Source organism: Abramis brama, assembly GCF_963993115.1.
Source record: "Abramis brama genome assembly, chromosome: 17".
NCBI classification, from domain to species: Eukaryota; Metazoa; Chordata; class Actinopteri; order Cypriniformes; family Leuciscidae; genus Abramis; species Abramis brama.
Window position 1 is genome coordinate 18005187 of NC_139979.1, and position 21443 is coordinate 18026629.

Genomic DNA, 21443 nt, shown 5'->3' on the forward strand with positions numbered 1-21443 from the left:
TGTTTTTAGATTTGTGGAGTAAAAGTTTTTATTTTAAAGTAAAAAGATAAATTTAGACCCTTGGGGTAAGATGACCCCATGTCTTAGACCCCATGAGGAATGTCGTGTAGTCCCTACCAACCATTTGTTGTAGCTAGTCCTTAAAAAGCAATTTCTTTGAAAGAAAATATCTCCTTTTGCTTTGAACTTTGAGCGTTGTAACTTTGCAGATGTTGTTTACGCTCAAACAGTAATATTACACACTAACTAAAGTTAAAAAAGTGAAATCATAATCAACCACCCCTTTAAGGGAGGCATGTTCCCCCATGTTACCCCTATAAGATGTTTAATTAAAAAAAAAAAAAAAATGGTTCACGAGGAGGAAACTTACTTGAAAGACTTTTGACCCATATGCAGCGAAAGTGGAGCTGTCAGGGCACTGTGTGTGCAGCACACCTTCAAAAGCTATGGAATGTTGGCCCCGCCCCTTAGATCATTGATTGGCTCAAAGTTTCAACGCTTACGCACCCGTGTCCTCCGCCCTGCCCAGAAACGCACTCCAGTCACTCCTAATCACTGTCAACTATCAACGGCCGTGATTGAGAGCGTCCCGCGTCTACAAACAATTGTCTCCTCTTTTCATGAGAAGTTTGGAGTTGCTGTCAAACTTGGAACTTATAAACCAACACTGGATTTACACTTGAAGAAAAAGAAGTTATTTTTATGTCAGCGTAAAGTGGAATGACTACTTATCAAATCTTCACAAGGAAATACTAAACCTCACAAGGAATCGCAAGAATGTTTCTTTATGAACTTGTCAACATATGTTTTGTGACTTTATAAACTAAACCGTGCAACTTCTTGTTGCATTTAATAAGCAGAACATGTCTCTCTTGTAAAAGCGTTCAGAGTTCCTAACAACTTGGGAATTCTGTTTCTCTTCTAACCCAGTAAAAGTTCTTCTGCTGGGTTTTACTCAGAACTGAATCTCACCTCAGTTTAAACTCGTTTCATAAGCGGCCCACAAGGGCTTGGACGATTTCAGTCATGAACGTGCCAAGGTGCTCTGGAGTTTGCGCTATGATGAGATTTCTGGCACTGGTTATACACGTTTTGTCAACGACAGCAAAGAGACACGTTGTATACTGGAACACTACAAACACACGGTAAGTTCACAATTACCTTTAATTCATACTCATCGCGTTGACTGTTTCCAATGAACCTCATTACGCAGGATTGCGGTTGCGTTCCCTGTGCGTAATTCAGAGCGCGATGCTCTTCGGGAGCTCAGCCCAGTAAATGTGAGGTGACTAAGCCCAAAAACGGTCCCAGATTTGTGTTGCTTCATGTCTGCAGCCTAAAACATACCTGCACTTATTAAAGGGTTTAAATGTGGTAACGTGTCCTCCCATGCCTCACTGTTTCCACCAACCAAACTTTGATGTATTAATCCTTAAAGGTACACTGGGTATTTTTCTAATTAAAGTTTTATGCATAAAGAAAGAAATGAACAGCTTTTTTATAAATCAACGCAAATTATGTACAATCACATGAGATGAGCAGATTAAGAAAACAAGGGGCTGGTTGCCACTAAATGGGCGCTGCCATTTTTAAATCACATGACCATGGAAGTTTTGATTATAACTTATAATAATAATAATAATAATAATAATAATAATAAAAATAATAATAATAATAATAATAATAATATGTTTAATGTATGTGCTTTTCAGTCAATTTACAAAGCCTCAGTTAATAAATGTTGCAGCATTAAAGGCGCAGTAAGCAATTTCTGAGAATCATTGTTGAACACTGTTGATATTTAAGGGTACCTTTACACAACAACGATATGCTTAAAGGGGTGGTTGATTATGATTTCACTTTTCTAACTTTAGTTAGTGTGTAATGTCTGTGTGCAACAAAAGTGTGCAACATCTGCAAAGTTACGATGCTTAAAGTTCAAAGCAAAGGGAGATATTTGCTTTTAAAGAAATTGCTTTTTAAGGACTACAACAAAAGGCTGGTAGGGACTACACGACATTCCTCCAGGGTTAGTGACATCACCAACCCTAGAATTTACATAAACCCCGCCCCCGGGAACGTGATTTATAGATTATCATGACAGAATATGCTAATCAATGACTAGAAGATAACTACACACAAGCTACCTAAATTAATCAACTAACCATTCAGAAATGTCCTGTTGCATTCTACATGTTGTCACTTATTCTTGAGTCTCTCCATCTTTGTCTGAATCCGGTTTGAACATAAAAGGCTAAAAGTTTTTGAAATTTTCAGTGCATGTCTTTGTGAGAGCGAGCTGTTGGAGCTCCGCCCTCTGTGCCTTGAGCAGCAGCTCATTTACATTTAAAGGGACAGACACAAAAACGGTGTGTTTTTCCTTACCCTCAATAAGTGACAATTTTAACATGCTATATAAAAATATCTGTGGGGTATTTTGAGCTAAAACTTCACATACACACTCTGGGGACATCAGAGACTTAATTTACATCTTGTGAAAAGGGCATTATACCACCCCTTTAAAACGGAGAAGTTTTTCATGTGTGTTTTCCCGCGTACAGATGACACCATTGTCAAAATGATCCCCATTCAAACAGATCCGCAAAAATGACTAAAAACGCTGTATTTTGCCAGGCCGTTAGATGGCAATGAAACGCTATAGACTGAAAACGTAATATGCATGTGCATGACGTCATTGTCTTCAGAGATTCGCGTTTTTGTTGTTTACACGGACACCATTTTTCAAAAACGTACACTTTGAAACCCGTTTTTAAAGGTTTGCATTTTGTCGTGTAAATGAACGGCCAAAACGCATACAATATTTTATGTTTTTTACGTTGTCGTGTAAATAGCCCCTGAATCAACCCCAAAAAACACACCCCTCCCTTTATTGAGCTGCAAAGCTTTTCTAATATTAACGTCTTAAAGCTCTTGCCTGATCATAACCCTTTTTTTTCCCCACTGATATTCCTCTGACCTTTTCTCTTTTACGTCTCTCAGCCATCTCTTTTTCAACAGTCTTTCTTCAAATATCCCTCTCATTCACTCTCTCCTCTCCCATCATGAGTGGACACACCCCCTATTGCTGATTGGCTACAAGTTTGTTGTGGTGCACAGTCTAATCCACTTTCAACAGTGTTTTTCAGAAATCACTTACTGCACCTTTAAGTGTGGAAACTGTTCCCCACACCTGAATATGCCTACTTCCGTACTATATGGTTGTCAAATGTACGTCAAATGATTAGTAGTTTTGAATTCACAATATTTAGAAATCGGTATGCAAATAAAATCTCAGATGGCTGAGATTCTGAAGTGCTCATCCATTGGACAATTTCTATCCTAAATGAGGCCATGGAAGAGGGTTGTCATATTTATTAATGACAGTGAATGACGATGCAGCTGAGGTTGTAAGTCAGATGGCATGACGGATGTCCAGATTGTATTCATAGGCTACTTCATGCATACTTGCTGTATAAAACATACTTTTAGTTTTAAAATGGTCAAAGAAGTTCTTCATCAAATGCAGAGTACTCTCACAGTGTGCAATTTTTTGCAATTTAATAAAAATAGTTTTTTTAATTGAAATAAAATACAAATATTAGATGAGAAACATGAAGTTTAATAACTAAAAAGAAAATTAGAAATATTGCCTTGGCAACTAACTGAAATAACATGAGTTTATTATATTAAAACTAAATAGCAAAAAAATAAATAAAAAAATACAAAAGCACATAAAAAAATTACTAAAACGTACTAAAATGGAAAATATAAAAATAAAAACTAATTCAAAAGCAGTAATAAATACTAGAATAGTATATAAATAATACTAAATTAACTGGCGATTTCATACTCTGAAAATTAGATTGAATCAGGGAATGTCTGTTATATGGATGTTAGTAGAATGAGACTGGGGAAAACAAACAAAGAGGATCAAAACAAAAGATAAACAAACAGCCTTGGTGTGAAGCGGCAGCAGTTAGTAATTATCTTGTGTATCTGTGTTCCAATTTCATTAATTGGGATCAAGGGTCAGAGCTTTTGTATTTCAGCTAGGCCTATATGCTGTAAAATCCAATGCCCTCCAGCTCCTTACAGTCTGGTGAACAATTTCTCTAGGTTTGATCAATTAGTGCTGAACGTAGCACTAATTAAATAAATCAATGTTAATGATGTGTGCTAATCAGCTCTCTTCCTGTTGTGCCACATATCTGTCCTCTGTCTTGCTCTATAATAGTTTAATTGGTGTCATTTGTTAGACTGATGGCACGCTCACCTGCCACTCCAGGTGTTATCTCGGTCTGGATTGGCTGTGTGAGTTTAGGACAGCCTGGAGGGACAGCTGTGCTCCGCCCCTCTCGGAAAACAACTCGGACATGGGAAGCTGTCCATATGGACATGTTTTTCAGCGACAGGCCTCATGTAGTGACACACAAATAGTTAAACTTGAATCCGGTTTCTTTGTCAAAGCTCATTAATTTCTCATCAGAGAAAGAGTTAATTTTTTTTTTTACATTTTTAATTAATTTGATTCATTTTCTTTTAGCTTGTGGGCTCACTGACGTACACTTGCAGTCAAGGTTGGTGTGTAGTCGTGTTTAGTCTTGTTACGCAGTGATGTGGTTTATTAACTCAGATTTAGGTAAAGGCATCTGCAGACTAAACATCAACTCCTTTGCTTCAAGGTTCTCCAGCGCTTCAAACAATGAACACATTGCACAGACATTGATTTGCTATTTACACCAAATAGTGCAATATAACCAGATTAATGAGGCTCGGTTTTGGATACATGAGCGCTGCAAGGTAGTCATGTAATTTTCCATCACATCAATACTAGAAAGAGTGGGAGAAACTAAAGACTTTTGGGTTTGTCTAGCTGGTGGTTTGGTGTGTATGTGTGATAAATATATAATTTTTTATATTTTTCCTCCTCCTTAATCTCCACTTCTGCCTTTCAGTTGTAACTGAGCTGTGAACTGCTAAGAAACATGTTGCCTTTCGTTTATCAGTTGACGTTTTAGATGGCCTGCCAGCCAGGTGGATAAAGCTTATAACTTGTGCTTTGCTCTTATCTGTCACGCTCTCTCTGCTCGCCCTTTTATTTCCTCATGTTTTCTTATGATCTTAACCAAAAAGTTTGAAACCTGATGCAATGACTTAAAGGGTAACTCTCGCCAAAATGCAAACTAGGCTCTTTTTGTTAATCTACCCGAGGCAAACTTTCATTTAAAAGCATAATTAGAATGGAAACGCCACTTAAGTTTGACCGTATTTTTGTTTTCGGTCAAATTGCCTTGTGAATGGGAGTGCTTGGGGCACTACTATGATAGCATCAAAAATCGCTATTTTTAAAACACTAAGAAGGCTCGACACAACATGAAACTTTGCTCGAAGTATCACCAGGGGCTCTACACGTGAACTTGAGCATTGAGAACAGTGTTTGTGTACACAGAGTTTACTAAAAAGAAAGCTTTTGAACAACTCACTGTAGCTGTGTCCGCCGGCATTTTGACAGTCAAAAATAGTCGATCTCCGAATGCAATGTAACCGGGAGGAGAGTAAAGATGGAAAGCTCCTAAAGCTTAGTTCCATATAAATTCACGGATAATTGGTTGTTTTCTTGTTAGTGAAAATCTATATTATCCTTGTATTTGAAAAACTAAATACTAAATATATAAAATACTAATGCTAAAAATACTAATACTAAAATGAAATGCTAAAATTCAGAGTCAGTTCATTCACATTCGGAGATCGACTATTTTTGACTAAATAAACTCCAGCATATTCAGTTGTCAGACATGACTGGAACTTCAAAAGGGACTGGATTATATGATCAGATGAAAAAAAAAGGCTTTTTGGCAGCAAACCCACCAGATGTGTTTGGTGCAAACAGGGATAAAAAGTACCCCATGCCTATGGTTAAATATACTGCTGGATCTTATATGTTGTGGGCCTATTTTTTTGCTGGAGGTCCTGGACTTCTTGTTCAGATACATGGTATTATGGATTCTAGCAAATACCAACAGATAAAAAATCGAAACCTGTCTGCCTCTGCTAGAAATCTTATAATAGGCCGTGGTTGGATCTTCCATCAGGACAACAGTCCAAAACAAACATCAAAATCAACACAAAAATGGGTAACTGAGCACAAAATGAAGCTTCTGCCATGACTGTCCCAGTCCCCTAAACTGAACCCTATAGAAAATGAGTGGGCTGAACTGAAGTGAAGAAGCACCAACATGAACTTGTGAATCTGAAGGATCTGGAGAGATTCTGTATGAAGGAATGGTCTCAGATCTCTTGTCAGTTATTCTCCTAACTCATCAGGCATTATAGAAGAAAACTCAGATCTGTTATCTTGGCAAAAGGAGGTTGCAAAAGGTATTTAATAACAGGGAGCCAATAATTATGGCCAGCGTGTTTTGGAGAAAAGCATTTATTTTATAATGTGATTTTACCCCCTTTCAATTCTTTTACTTCAATGAAAGGTTAGATTTTTGCAGATTTTTTGAAAGAAAGATCAAATGGATAAACAATGCAGATTTATTTTTTACAGCCATTTTTTATCATATTTACCAGGGGTGCCATTAATTCTGACCACCACTGTATTTTGGCAAGAGTTACCCTTTAACTCTCACACACACTCTTTTTTTTTTTTTTTTTTGAAAAAAACACACAAAAAGAGATATTCCAACGCTATCACACGACCAATTCGTACGAATTCGTATGAGCGAGTTAAAGGTGGCTAATTCGTGCAAATTCGTATGACCTCACTCGTACGATTTGTCTAAACCCACGTGATGGGTAGGTTTAGGGGCGGGGTCAGGTGTAGGTCATTCGAATGAATTCGTACGAATTAGCCACATCGTAAAATTCGTACGAATTGCCGTGAGATCGGGTTGGATATTCTGAAGACTTTTCTGGTCCCTCTTTTCCATACAATTGTATTGAATGACTGAAGCGTTCAAACATCAAAAATGCATCATAAAGTATTTAAGATGACTCATGCACTATTCTAAGTCTGTGAGAGATACTTTATTATTTATTAATCACAGTTTTGTTGTTCTGTAGGGTAATAAACCTTAAAAATAAGAAATGTTGCCTTGGCCACTAACTGAAACGCTAACACTAACTTCTAAATATTGATAAATGCTGTAATAGTATATAAATATTACTAAAAATAGCACTGATTCTTTGATCTTCCCCTCTAATGGGCTGTTAATCACTGTGACTCAGTCATAGAGTCAGTGAACAGAACACACGGACTGAACGAATCTTTCAGACCTGTTTCGTGAACTGGATCAACTACTGTAATTCATTGAAGAGATCCAACTCCAAGGAAAGATTTCTTCATGAATTGCAGTACTGATGAGATTTTCAGTGAATAAGTCTATTTTTTATTACGTTATCTTCAGAAGATTTGGAATATAGCCTAGTATGGCCCACTTTTGTGATGCTTTTGCTGCATTTTTGGAACCTGAAAGCTTCTTTTTCCATTCAACTGTATGGAAAAGTGTGACCGGTGCATTCTTCAGAATATCTCCAGAGAAGAAAGTCAGGCAGAGTTTATAGTAAATGACGACAGAACCTTCATACATCAGGGATATTAAACCGATGCATTGTACAAATTCAACTTACCTTTTATATCTGTTATGTGAGTGTATTCATCTTTTGTGTGTGTGAGTCACTTACTCAACAAGTTTGAGCACATTTCTAATACTCTCGAAATACCAAGTGTCACGTTCTCAACACCTCCCTTTTATCTCTCATGGCTATGTGTTTTACTGCAAAAAACAGTATTTATTTTAATTGCTCATCTTGAAATAAACCATCAATTAATACCCAAGGAACTTTGAATAATTTCAAACCTGTTTGTGCATAATGAAGGATTGTGTGTTTGCATGAGTGTTAATTCATGCGTACAAGCGCACATCAACCCCCCATACACACATCCCAAATACAACATAGTACGTTTTCTCCTCGTTTCAACAGCGAGAGGCGGGATCGGACCTCTCAGGCAGCACGGGGGCGGACGCACCCATGCGCATGCAAATTTAAATTAAAGCTTGAAGATCAACTGTAATTTTGCTCAATCAGGGCTGCCGTGATTGGACCCCTAAGCACGTCTCGTGCTTGGCGAGGACTTCCACAGTTTTCGGATAATCTCCCTACTACTTCTATAAATCATTAGCTACGAGAACCTGTGAACTGTAATCAACAAACCTACTCAGAAATAATCACACTCAGGCTCGCATTCAGAAGGAAGTAAGAAAGTGAACTCCCTGCTGCTTTCGCTCACTCGCTGGTTATTATGTGGTTTGACTGTATAGCTTAATGCATCATAGTGGATTATATAATTATCCATATGAGTGGAACTATATTTACTGCCTGTTTGTTTTCGTCTGTCCTGCCCAGCGTCTGCCCGTAACCTTCAGCAATCTGCAACGCATTGTCATCAACAGGCATTTCCCGATAATATAGATGACCTAAGAAATAGTTAGGTTGCATAAATCAAAAGACAATGTTGCGAAAACAGGAAATATTCCTCAACCTTGTACTCGACAGCCTCAACTATGTGCTTATCGCATTTTTCCCTGCTGTGTAATTATGAAATATGTTCCGAGAAACATACCCTCGCACTGCTAGATATAGCCTCAGCTTTTTAATTCGCATGTAACTTTTTTTCCATGCCACATTTTTCTCTCTTTGTATCGCAATATTTTACTTGGCTTACATATGTGACTGAAAACTTACTTTTGAAATTGCTAAATTTGGAACTGTGCATCTTTCAGGAGATGTTCCTTTTTCTTCAGTGGTCTCCTATCAGCTTGTACTGTAAAGGCCACCTGGCCCAGTGGGTATGAAGAGATTTTGGAGCTTCATAGAGGGACTTTACACACAGACTCTGTCCTATGGCTTGTTCCCGATTTGCTGAGGTCCAATCGGCTTCTTTGAAGAAGTCCCAGCCGATAGAAGTTGATGGACTGAGAATGAAACGGATATAATCTTATAAAACGGGTCTTGAGCAGTGGAATTTGGCCAGACCTGGTAGGGATAACCTTTCAGTCTACCTGGGAGAAAGTCATATTCTGTCATCTGTTTAATATTGTAATTTAGTGATTATATGAGTTTCAGATTTCTCTGTGTGATTGCGCAGGACCGGCTTCCCAGCCGTCCCGCTGCACACAGCGAATAGAGAGTATCAATATTTTTCTGCCTTGCCTGGATATTTGGCTAATACCCACCGTACAGATGTTATCAGCAAATACACTCCATTATCTCACACCTCCACATTGGCCAATAGCGCTTCTCTCAGCGTGACCACATCAGTATCACTCACCAGTTCCCTATCCTTTACATGCCTGGTTTTGTGTACACATGTATGCGCATACATGCTCCGTTCCATTATTAGAGGCTGAATATGTTGCCAGTCTGTATGCCAGCCAGTGGCCTGAATGTGTCTTTTGGAAGATAAAATTAAGTTTTAAGTTCAATGTGTAAATTCAAATTCCTGGTGTCTGAAGGGTTAGTATTTGTTAAAGGATTTTTGGAGCCACACAGAGTATTTTGCCGACTTGCAAGCAAATTGTGTTCTTGTGCCAAGACAAAACAGCCACTTGCTCCATAAATGAAACATTTAGAAGCTAAATTACTTTTTAGTTGCCAAATTATAGAATTGCTTTTGAAATACTTGTTGGTTGTTCAGAAACTCTTCAGGTCATTGAGTGCTTCTTATATCTTCTAACAATAGTCACTGTTAAATGCTGTGATGAAGGGACATTGTAATATAAAGACTAGACTATGATGATTCAACTTAACTAAAATGTTTTGTAGTTGTACTTAGTGTACTTTTTCCAATTTGATGATGTCACTCTTGTGATCCTTATTGTATTTGCCTTATTAAAATCAAAACACATATTTTGTAAAACTATTTCTGACTTGATGGTTCTAACATGTCCTATATTAATTATATATATATATATATATATATATATATATATATATATATATATATAAAATCATGCTTCAGTTGTGAACTTGGTGATGGCTCTGAGGGATTCACTAATGGAGTGAGTCTCATTAAAATTTGTTTGGAAACTAGTTCAATCATGCTGTTCATTGTTGCATACAGGAAACGCTGGAGATGATATGAGTCACAAAGGGTTTTAAATGATAAAAATCGGTTGCATTTGACAAAAGCCCTGACAAAAGCAGTCTCATTGCTTTTATAGGCCTATGTATAAAATATATTTTATTATGCACAGTAAGCAGCTCAAATGATTCACCTCCCTAATGCTATTGAAGCGTAAAGACACATCATGTGGTGATTGCAATGCATGCATATTTTCACTAGGACAGGTTTTTTGTAGTCATATTGTTGGGGAGTTGTTCACCCCGGTTAGTGTTTGATGAGGAATGCAGGGGTGGATATGGCCATGGTTGAGGATTCATAACTGAGAACAGTGTTTTCTTCTTTTTCCACGGAACTTAACCTCAGGGTGCCCTCTTGAAAATACCTCCAACTCAGTACCTGCGCCAACACTTCAGCAGGCAAACTGAATTATTGTGGGATATGTGGGTTTTACTGTGTTTGTGCAATCATATTAGCCTGGCTGGGAGATATTGCGTTTCTTGCATTGCCTGTTGTGAGGCATCAAATGTGGACCGGAAATCTTATTGTTTTGGCTTTCAATATTACACATGCAGAATTGTTTAAAGGAAAAGCTACTTTCTCTAGGGAACACACACACACACACACACACACACACACACACACACACACACACACACACACACACACACACACACACACACACACACACACACACACACACACACACACACACACACACACACACACACACACACACACACACACACACACACACACACACACAGCTTCTTTCCTGTGTAGGATGTGACGGATGCTCTGTCTCTTTGAGACTTTGATCTTGTGTGGTGTCCCCTTTTTGCTGCTAATGGACATGTATTATCTGAGAGACAGGGAGAGAAATGCCTGATATACTGTTTAAGCTACACCTTATATACCTCTGATGGCTTGTGATGTCTGTCTGCGAAATTCCAACACTTTCTATTCCTCTTTTTCCTCCTCTACCATTCCATGACCATCATTTACTCATTTTCCATGTTCATTTTCTTTGTGTTGTATCGACATGAGCATATTTAAATTATACATCATGGTTCAAAAGTTTGAGGAGAGTAAAAATTGTTTTTTAAGTAATACTTTTATTCAGAAAGGATGCATTAAAATGATAAAGTGATTTTTACATTGTTACAAACAAATGCAGTCCTTTTGAACTTTATTTATAATTTCCACAAATATCAAGTCTGAAAAGTCTGAAATAATAAGAAATGTTACTTGAGCAACAAATCAGCATATTAGAATGATTTCTGAAGGATCATGTGACACTGAAGACCGAAGTAATGGCTGCTGAAAATTCAGCTTTGCCATCATAGGAATAAATAACATTTCAATAGTTCACATTATTACGTTTTTTTTTAAGAGACTTCTTTCTGAAATATCAAGTCTTACTGACCCCGAACTTTTGAACTGTAGTGTATTTTGTATATTCTTTTTTTGGTAATATTCATACTCCATATTCTGAAAGAGAAGGCAATAAATGTGAAAATATGTACATTTATATATCAGGTTTGTTGTGCTTTAAATACAGATGAATTGATAAAACAAAGGAATAATGTGTATTATGTGCATTTTCTTCTGTGAGTTTCCATTTTAGAATAAAAAAAATATTTTTTTTTTTGCAGGCAAGAATAGTTTGTTTGTTGTTTTCTTTGTGAAAACTAAAGGGCCAATGGTTTTCACAAGAAGTTTCCATAAAGTAGCCAGTAAGCAATAGAAAAAGTTAATCATATACCAACCAATAGCCCAGCCTTTTTAATTAGTCTTCTTAGTTACTCATTACCAGAAAGCAAAACATATCACTATTTTATTAGCTGTTATTCTGTCACAATATACCGGAGTAGGCTGTTAAACGTAGGTATGAGTGAAGAATAGGACAGTGTGTCCTAACCCAATTGATTCAATCTTTTGTTTGTGAACAAACCTAGTGGACTTCTAACTATCATATTTTTTGTTTTGTTTTTGGCTTTGTGTTGTGACCTCGCGTGCATATAGTTTATGAAGAGCGATTTGTGTATCGGTGAACACATTAATATTTGTGGTTGAATAAAAGGTAGCAGTGTGTGTAAAGTGGGCATGCGTGTTGATTTGTTGTTCAGACTCTTATCTTCCTGTCAAACCACCTTCATTCTTATCATAGTGTTTGATTTCCTCCACACTTTATCTTGCAACTTGAAAAGTAGCCATTTATTTATCTGATTCCTGCATCACCCCTTTAAAGTCAACATGAAATCAAAATTGACCCTGTTTTCTTAATCAATGCATGTTCTTGGTCTTATTGTGAATGATTCATCAGTGCATGTTCTTCCAAACAAAAAACAAACTGGTCTTCATAATCATGTTCTTCCTCTGAAACTACTTTCCTTGCTGATTTCACTGAGGCCTTAGATCCAATCAATTCCCGATGGATAAAGTCTCACCCTAATTTAAATCTTGTTGAATACTGTCAGACATTACAAAAGAAAGATGGAACAACATTTCATGTTGGCTTGAAACATACATGGGTACATTGTTGACTCCTATTTTATTCTACAATTCATCATTCCTCCTCCTTTTTATAGTCCACACTAGGGATGGGACGGGTATGAAAATTTCATATCACGATTATAGTGACCAAAATTATTGTGATTATCAATATTGTCACGGTTTTGTTAAAACGATATGAAAGAACTGATGCTCACACTGAAAACAGTTTTATATTTGAAAATCAACAAACAACAAATAAAACAAGCAGCTCTATGCAATTTTTTTTTAAGCAAGATTCTATTCTGTGGCATTTCCTTTCTTATAATGACCGTCGTCAATAGCAACGCATTATAACACAACGCACATCCATGTATCACAATGGACGAGCTCTCTTGTTTCATTCAAATACAACTTGCTGTCTTGCATCTCCGTTTTTGATTATATTGAAAATGAAATCAGAGTTGATTTATTGTTTACAGAGTTTGATAATATTGTTGTGATCATCTTGTCTGGACGATTGTTTTGTACGCTGTACAAAAAAAAATCGGTGTTATAAGTGTACAATGAATACACATTATTATCCCTTAAATGTCACTCTAAATAGTCGTTTGAACTTGTTTGTTCGTCTTTGGCTCAAAGCCACTTGCTGCGAACTTTTCTTCGCGGAAGCTTCACGTTTATTTCAAGTGAGTGAGATCAAATATTTCAACTCAAAACAACATTTTGTGCCCAATTATTTCCCGGACTTAGTTTTGGTATTGAGGTCAAAGTTAACTTGCCTTGCGTTCTCTATAAACAGTGGGTGATGGTCACACAAGATGACAAGATGAAAGATGTTTCCCCCTATAGTGACTTTTTAGCGACTTTTTTTGTGCATATTCTGCAGACAGGGTGACCATCCTCGATTAAGTTTCACTCAGGACTTTTGTAAAAGCCAAAATATGACCACACCTCAGATTCGGTCCTCTTAAAAGGCTGAAAAATCTCCTGAGCACGATCACTGCCTTCCGCCATTCCTTCTCGGAAAAAAAAAAACCCAACATTACGCGCTGCGCCTGCGTCAGACTGTTGCTGGCTGGACATTATCGCGATAATCAAACACTGTTTTAATGATAATTACATTTTCAACGATAATACTAACCGTCAGTACATTTTATCGTGGTTTATAGTGAAACCGGTAATCATCCCATCCCTAGTCCACATACTCCACACACTGGACATCCTGCTAATCCACCCTTCCCTACATCATTTCGATCTGTCTTTCACTCTCTGCTGAGAAGGAAAAAACATTTATGTCTATTCTGAATGAGCAGAAAGAAGGCAAGCACATTATGTAGGGATGTCAGGAAGAGAATCAACAGTTTTCAGTGCCTGCATCGGTTGGGGAGCCCCTCTGGGGAAGAAGGGGTGAGGAGGAGAGGGAGAGAGGAAGGCAGGGAGGAAGAGATGTCAGCAGGTATTACTATCACTGTCACTGTGCAGTCGTGGAAAGAAACACACTCGTCATGCTGCTTACCCTAAAGGGAGGACATTTCGGGAATAGTGTGTATCATAAAATTACTATATTGTGAGTTTGTAAGATTTGTTTGTACATTTCTAATATTTTCTTTCTTTTTCAGTAAATAGGTGTAAATGTGAGCGGGTTTGGTTCGTTGTAGGTAAATTATTGTAGTGATCTTTAGATCCAGTATATATTTATGCATATATTGTAGATGGCACACATACGTCTCCAAGATGTCTTTTAGGGGGTGTTCACACTTGGCATGTTTGGTTAGATTAAAACGAACCCTGGTGCGATTGTTCTGTTAGTGCGGTTCATTTGAATAAGTGTGGACGCTGCCATCCGAACCCTGGTGCGCACCAAACAAGCGGACAGAGGCCGCTAAAAATATGGGTCTCGGTCCGCTTCCAAACGAACTCTGGTGCGGTTCAAATTAAATATGAACGCAACACGGACCAAAAACATGTTAACGAACCAAAAATGGGACATGATGTCACAAGATGCGACCCCAAAAGGACAGAATGCTCACGAATACCTGTTTTTTCTCGTCATAGTCGCGATGTTGCCCATCACAGTTCGGTACAGGCATCAGAACCACGTCTTCTCGCATCAGATCGTTTGTGTGTGTGATGGAGGGATTCCTGTCACTGTTTTGACTCCTCCACACATTTTATAAGCTCTTCACGAGTTCTCAGCTGGTCAAAATACCACCACATGTAGGCTATACGCACAAGCAACGAGGTCATTTAGCCTAGAACACAGCATTGTTTTGGATGTTCGGTAAGTTCTGTCATGAAATATACTGCATAAAAGCAGACCAATCAGGTTATGAACATATCCATATGCCTTTAGGTTCGGTGTAAAAATAATGCCAATCTGAACACTAACCGGACCAGGACTACATTTTGTATTTTATTTTTTGCCCCGGACCAAACGAACCAAGAGAACTGAACTGCAAGTGTGAACACACACCCTTAGAGAGCGCTTCATCTGGAAAACATCTGTTGTGTACAAACATTTGATAAACATCTTTAAAAAAGCAGTTTTACATACATTCTAAATCATAAACATCTTAACAACATTTTCTAAATGTCTGTATAACATCTGACAGGAATGACAGTAGATGTATTGCAGATGAGTGAACAATCTTAAAAATACATCTTCCAGATGAAAACACATCTAATAGACGACTCCGTGGTGTGTGTGTGTGCTCAGCTGTTGATCAATTTAAAAATTGTAATGACATTCCAATTTATTAGAGAAATTAATTTGTACATGACTCTCTTTACTGTATGTAGGTGTGAACTTTGTGTGTTGGAATGTTTGTTATTGTTTGATTATACATGTGGGAGGATGACTTGTAATATGTTCTTTATATATTGGGGTGTGTGTGGGGTGTCTATTCTTTCTCTGATTTTGAGTGCAGTAGGAGTTTAGGAGATACCTGTACAAATGTCTAGAGTGGCATGCATGGAATGCTGGTTTCTTGCGCATTACTCTAACGCTCGCTGTGGCGACGCCATGTGTGCACGTACTGTTCTGGGTGTGTTCTTCTGATAGAAGTGTTTTGATAACCATTTCAGTTCCTCAAACCGGCAGCTCACGATTCTCCGGTTATTAAACAGATTTGTCCTCTCTGTGTTGAAGCAGAGCACAATCAAAACAACCAGTGCTGATGAAACTGGGTCCAATTCATCAAGGCGGGTCTGGCGGTTAGTGTCTGGAACACACTGAACAGATTTCCTGCAGAGCCCCCCGTACAGTTTCTCATATGGTTGGCAGCTTTGCCATCATTATTGTGCAGACTGGGGGGTCAAATGTGCTTTTTCCCCTGAAATTTAATTTATAGACATGTATCTGAGACATTACAGAAATATACTACCGCTACCAGCCATCCTGAGATTGGAGTTTATTCAAATTTTCTATGAGCAGGCAGTTTTGGAAGAATTAATTAATGTAATTGCAAATTCTTTTTGCAAATTGTTATGATGCTTGTAAGATGGGGCATAGCATTATATTTACAAGTATATTCATCCCACCACACTATTATTAGAAAACTATCAATTCCCATGCATCAATGTGTCACATGATTTGAATCCTTCTTACGCCCCTGCTTGTAAGTATGAGGTGGCAGCTGTATTGAAGATGCCCATTCGGATGAGTTTTGTAATGTTATCTGAAAAGACGGCATCAGACTCTCTCATTGTTCTAGCAGTAGCTGCTTGTCTGTAATCCTAAATTAAGTGGATAATTTGCTCTCTGCATGGGGCATGGGAGAAGCCATGGCTACACAACATGTGTTCTCCTTGAACCCACCCTCGCCCTGCCTCCCCCACGGCTCGGCTGTTGTTCAGTATTGTGTGGGCTGTTTAAAAGAGTTTTGTACTTGAAGTGCGTCCTCCTGTTTACAGACAGCTAATGGTGGGCTTGGTGCTTCACTTCAGCCAACTGATTCTGGATGAGTTTGAGTTCTTCTAATGTAAAGATAGGCTATATATCTGTATCTATAGGCCCTATATGATGAATATATATATATATATATATATATATATATATATATATATATATATATATATATATATATATATATATATATATATATATATATATATATATATATATGAATATATAGGCTCTATATGAATATATACATATATATGAATATATATGAATAAAACAGTGCAGTAAACAGTAAAACTACTTGTGCTTAAACAATTGTTTAAATTAAAATAATATGATAAATGTCACTTTGCAATATCTAGCAGCTTAACAAACAGTTTTTGTAAATGGCTAAAATAACTGGAAGCGATGACACTGAAAACTTCACTTTTACAATAAAATAAGGTGGGCTATTTGAAATGAATTTAAAATTTTGTTTATTTTAGTTGTAACATTTAATATTTGATTCATAATTTTTCATTACACTTTTTATATTTTTATTTATTTTTTGTTTTATTATTTTCATTTTATCATTGTGATTTTTATTATTTATAATTGTATTATTATTCATATTTTTGAATTATGCTTTTTATATATATTTTTAATTTACTACTTTTTACATTTTATTTGTATTTGATTTTAATTTATTTTAATTTATCATTGTTTAATTTATTATTTTATTATTGTCATTTCAATTCAGTTTATTGTTCTACTTATTTTATACCTTTTATCAGATCTTTGCCTTTTTTGTTAATTGTTTTCAGTTTCTCCTTTGTGTTACAGAAGAGTAATGTGTGGTTTGGGTTATTGGGTTTTGTGTGGGGCGTTTTTGTACCATGTGTGCCTAATGCAGGCTGTGGATGTTGCTTTTTGTATGGAGCGAGTTCTGCTCTTTGTGCGGCTGAGGCCTTTGTGACCTGATCATGTTCAGAGGTGCTTGGTTCTCCTCGGGCTCTCCGCCTGGCCACCGCACCACAAAGCTCAAGGCTGCCAAGCACCAGCACTCTTTCATGCCCTTTCAGCTCACGAAAAACCAATCTGAATTTGAATTTGAAACGTTTTGACAGAGAAAGATGGAGAGTAGGGGCTGAGGGAGAGATAGAGAAGGTTACCAGGAGAGAATAGGATGAGAGGGAAGAAGGAGCGAGTGAGGGGGAGAGAGAGAGAGAGAAGGAGTGTAAAAGAGAAAGGGCAGTTTTGTCCCATGAGATTACAATGCAGTGACCGTGAAAGTGCTTAAATAAACAGTGTGTGAGAGAGGAAGAGCCAGAGGAGGAGAGACTGGCATTGGGAAATGGAGACGAGCGAGAGGGAGGGAGGGGAAGGAAGACAGAAAATTGTTGACAAGGAAATGAGTCTAGTGGGTGGGGGAGGGAAGTGGAGGGTGAAAGAGGGACGACAGAACTTTATTAAAAAGCTACAAATTCCACAAATAAGAGAATTAGTGAGAGAGAGGACCAATGGAGACTGATCCCTCCTCCACTTCAGGATGATAATGCCTATTCTAGTCGACCATAGTAGTCTAATCGTGACTAATCGCATGTTTCTATTAATTTAATTACTTGTATATAATGGGAGTGGAATATATGCCTTTTCCACGCTATGCGCCTAGTTTCGGTTCATTTATGTGATGCACTGCTGTTCAGAGAGCCTGAGACTGTTTATTAAATTTCAACTGATCCACAAGTTGCCACAAGTTACAGTCTTTTAAGTTAAACGTAATTAATAGTTTGACAAAGTACGATATACCATAAATCCACCCACTAACAACCACTGAGACTTTCAAAATTCATCTGAAGCAGGAAAGACAATAGTACCCAGAGACAGAGCTCATTGTTCTTGTATACAAGTGTGCACACAATAAGAAAGATTGCAGGACTCAATTTTTACAGTTTCTAAGGGAAATATGAGTGCTGCTTATTGTGCAAGAGTCTCAGCCTTGAAGCTAAGCTATTTGCCAGTGATGGTTGCTAATGTGTTTTGAGAGGTTGCTAGGGTCCCGATAGGATAATTGCTGAGTTGTTAGTTACTGGCAAGTCAAAAGAGCCCATCAAGTTTCTTGTTAATCTGGTCCCTACATATGACTCCACTCCCTCCATCAATGTCAGATTAGGGAATGTTTTAGTGTTTGCCAAACTTCACTAGCAGTTATGAATAAGAGGAATAAAGTGCTGGAAAAGTAAGTTGTTGCTTCACAGGTGGACTGCTAGTGAGAAAATGGACCAGCAAGTGAAAGAGACAACATGCAGCGTTAAAAAAAGAGGGAGAGAGCAAGAGAGAGGGACGTCTGTGGGAAAGAGAGGCAGAAAGAGGCAAGAGTTCCTAGCCTATCAAAACTGTGACCCACTTTCGCAATGATGGATGCCCAAAGCCAGCTCAGATTTATCGTTATTGCTTATTTGCTTAGCAGGCGCCCTTTTCAGCGCGGAGCGAGGTTGAACACTGGAGCATGTAAACTCCGGTGGCTGCTTGCCCTAACCCACTTACCGGCGACACGACAGCTGGGCCTGCAGACCAGAGAGGGGCTCGTGCACCGCAGACCACTACAGCAGACACCTGTCTCTGAATGCACTTTCCATTGTGTGCTTTCCTTTCTTCATTCCTTTCCTCATCTTTCCAGACCTTTTAAAGAACCCCCCTCTCCACGTAGGAAAGGCACTGCCGGTTGTACGGTAGCTAAAGGAGGAAGTTGTATTTAAAGCGAATGCAAAAAGGTTTTTAAAACAGTTAGAACCATCATTAGTGTGAGGTTTGGAAGTGGTGATGGAGGAAAGGGTGGGGTGCAGAGGTCCTGGCGGAGCTCCCGGTTCCAGATTGGCTGACTCCCAGACCACTGCACCTCTGGTCTGGCCTTACATACCCCCTGACACCCATATGCACAGATTCACATATGTTCATGTGCCCGTTATAAGAAATACTGTATATGTCGCCTTACATTTAGGTCCCTATGGTTTCTGGGATGCAGACAAAGCATACATCTGGCGTAAATGGCACAGAATTTGGCACTACATAAAGTTGTGAATGGTCACTTTACATGTCAGTCAAACAGCCTCTTCCTGACTAAGTGGGCGGACCTTAGACAATTTCAGTGGCTAAAGAGCCCAGACCCCATGTCATCTGGCAAAAATCTAACTACACAGGACTGGGACCCCATTTACTTTCCTTGTGTAACCAGAAGCAGTTCAAAATATGATAATTTGTTCCACAGAAGAAAGTTAGTCGTGCATGTTTGACGTGACATGAAGGTGAGTAAATGATAACAGTATTGTCATTTTTAGGTGAATTATCCATATAATTTGTGCACTTTCCCAAATGATACTCTCTAATTATGGCTCTGTTGTGCTCCGGCGGTGTTTTATTGGTTTATAATGAACAAAATGAAAAACACAAAAAAAAAAATTTTTTTTTTTTTTTTTTTTTGCTCTTGGGGTTTCTTTAACAGTCTAAAGTAGGTACTAAGATTCTTTCATGGTATTAAATTGAAAAAGAAAAAAAAAAGCCTATAAAGGAGCCTTTAAATGCTTTGGGTTATTCACTGAAAAGCTATTATTTTATGTAGGTATTAACTTTATCTGTATTCAGCAAGAAAACCAGCCAGTGTCCACTTCAATAGTAGAGCATCAGCACCGAGGTTCGCACCGAGGCTGAGAAGGCCATTGCTAATCTTCCTCTTTCAGATCCTGACTTATGCACGCACATACCCGTACACACACACACACACACACACACACACACACACACACACACCATGCTAAAGTCATCCCCTCCTGTTCTTTGTAGTACTGTGGGTCCTGCTGACTCTTGGTGAAAGGGGCGCTGTGCTAACAGGCAGAAAATAGACCCGGCTCTCTGTTTGAGCTCCGGCCTCAAGAGCCCCGGGCCGCACCGTTGCCCAGTGATAAACGCATTTGAAAACAGGGGGCACACAAAGTCTTCCAGTGCCTGGCTAAATGCTAAACACCCCCCTCATTCATGCACATACACACGGTGAATTCCTTTTTAGACGCCTTCACAAACCTATCTCCAGCAGCTCTGCTGAAGAGCAGCCAACCTCTGTGCCCCAAGCGAGCCTGAGCTTCTCTGAGCACAGAAACGGCTTTTCACACACGTTACACCGCTGCATGGTGATTACAGGAGCATGTAGGTCACTCTTAAGCATCTGCTCGTAATGTATTAGCTTGAATGGATGAACGAACAAGCCTAATGAATGAATTAATGAATTGAATTAAGGAACAAAGGGTCTAATTTGCCAACCATACGCGTGTATTTGAGCGTGAAACCTGTGTTAGAACGTTTTCATGCAGATATCATGATTCAATCAAGCTTGTAAACATTTCTAAATTTAAATAATTTCAGAAATGATTCAAAATGTACACACACACAAAAAAAAAAACAATTCCTGTTTGATTTTCCTGAAATTATTGTGTCAGCACAATGACAAAATAAATGCAAAAGCAATTAAAATATTATATGGAAAATATTGTAAATATGTACTTTTGCAAAACTATATGCAGATTTTTTTGTGCTTACTTGGGCTGCTACAGAATAAAATATTTGGATTTGGTCTCAAAATAATTGTGATTCTTAAGTTAAAACAGTAACTCTGACTCTGATCTAAAAATGCATTTTCTATTCTAAATTTTCTCTGGACTTCCAGCACCCTGCAATTGTTTATTCATATTTGGCTATCTTGTTATGTTTTTTAATAAATATTATCTTTTTATTCTATATTTATTTTAATTCTTATAAATAAATAAATATAATTATGATTTATTTAGATGAGCACTGGTCTTTTAACAGACCCAAGCTCGCATTTACAAACACGTTCATTAGGAAGCAGAAATATGGCATTTCCAGCATCATTTTTTTTTTTCACTG

General features: G+C 38.0%; 1 protein-coding gene across 1 annotated transcript in view; it reads left to right on the forward strand.

The window, feature by feature from the left end:
- The first annotated feature begins 523 nt into the window (after positions 1-523).
- efna4 (ephrin A4) overlaps positions 524-21443 on the forward strand; it is a 50476-nt gene continuing 29556 nt past the window's right edge. The window contains exon 1 of the mRNA XM_084088557.1: positions 524-1145. Coding sequence (XP_083944683.1) covers positions 1027-1145 — 119 coding nt within the window. The 5' untranslated portion in view covers positions 524-1026. The remainder of the gene's footprint in view (positions 1146-21443) is intronic.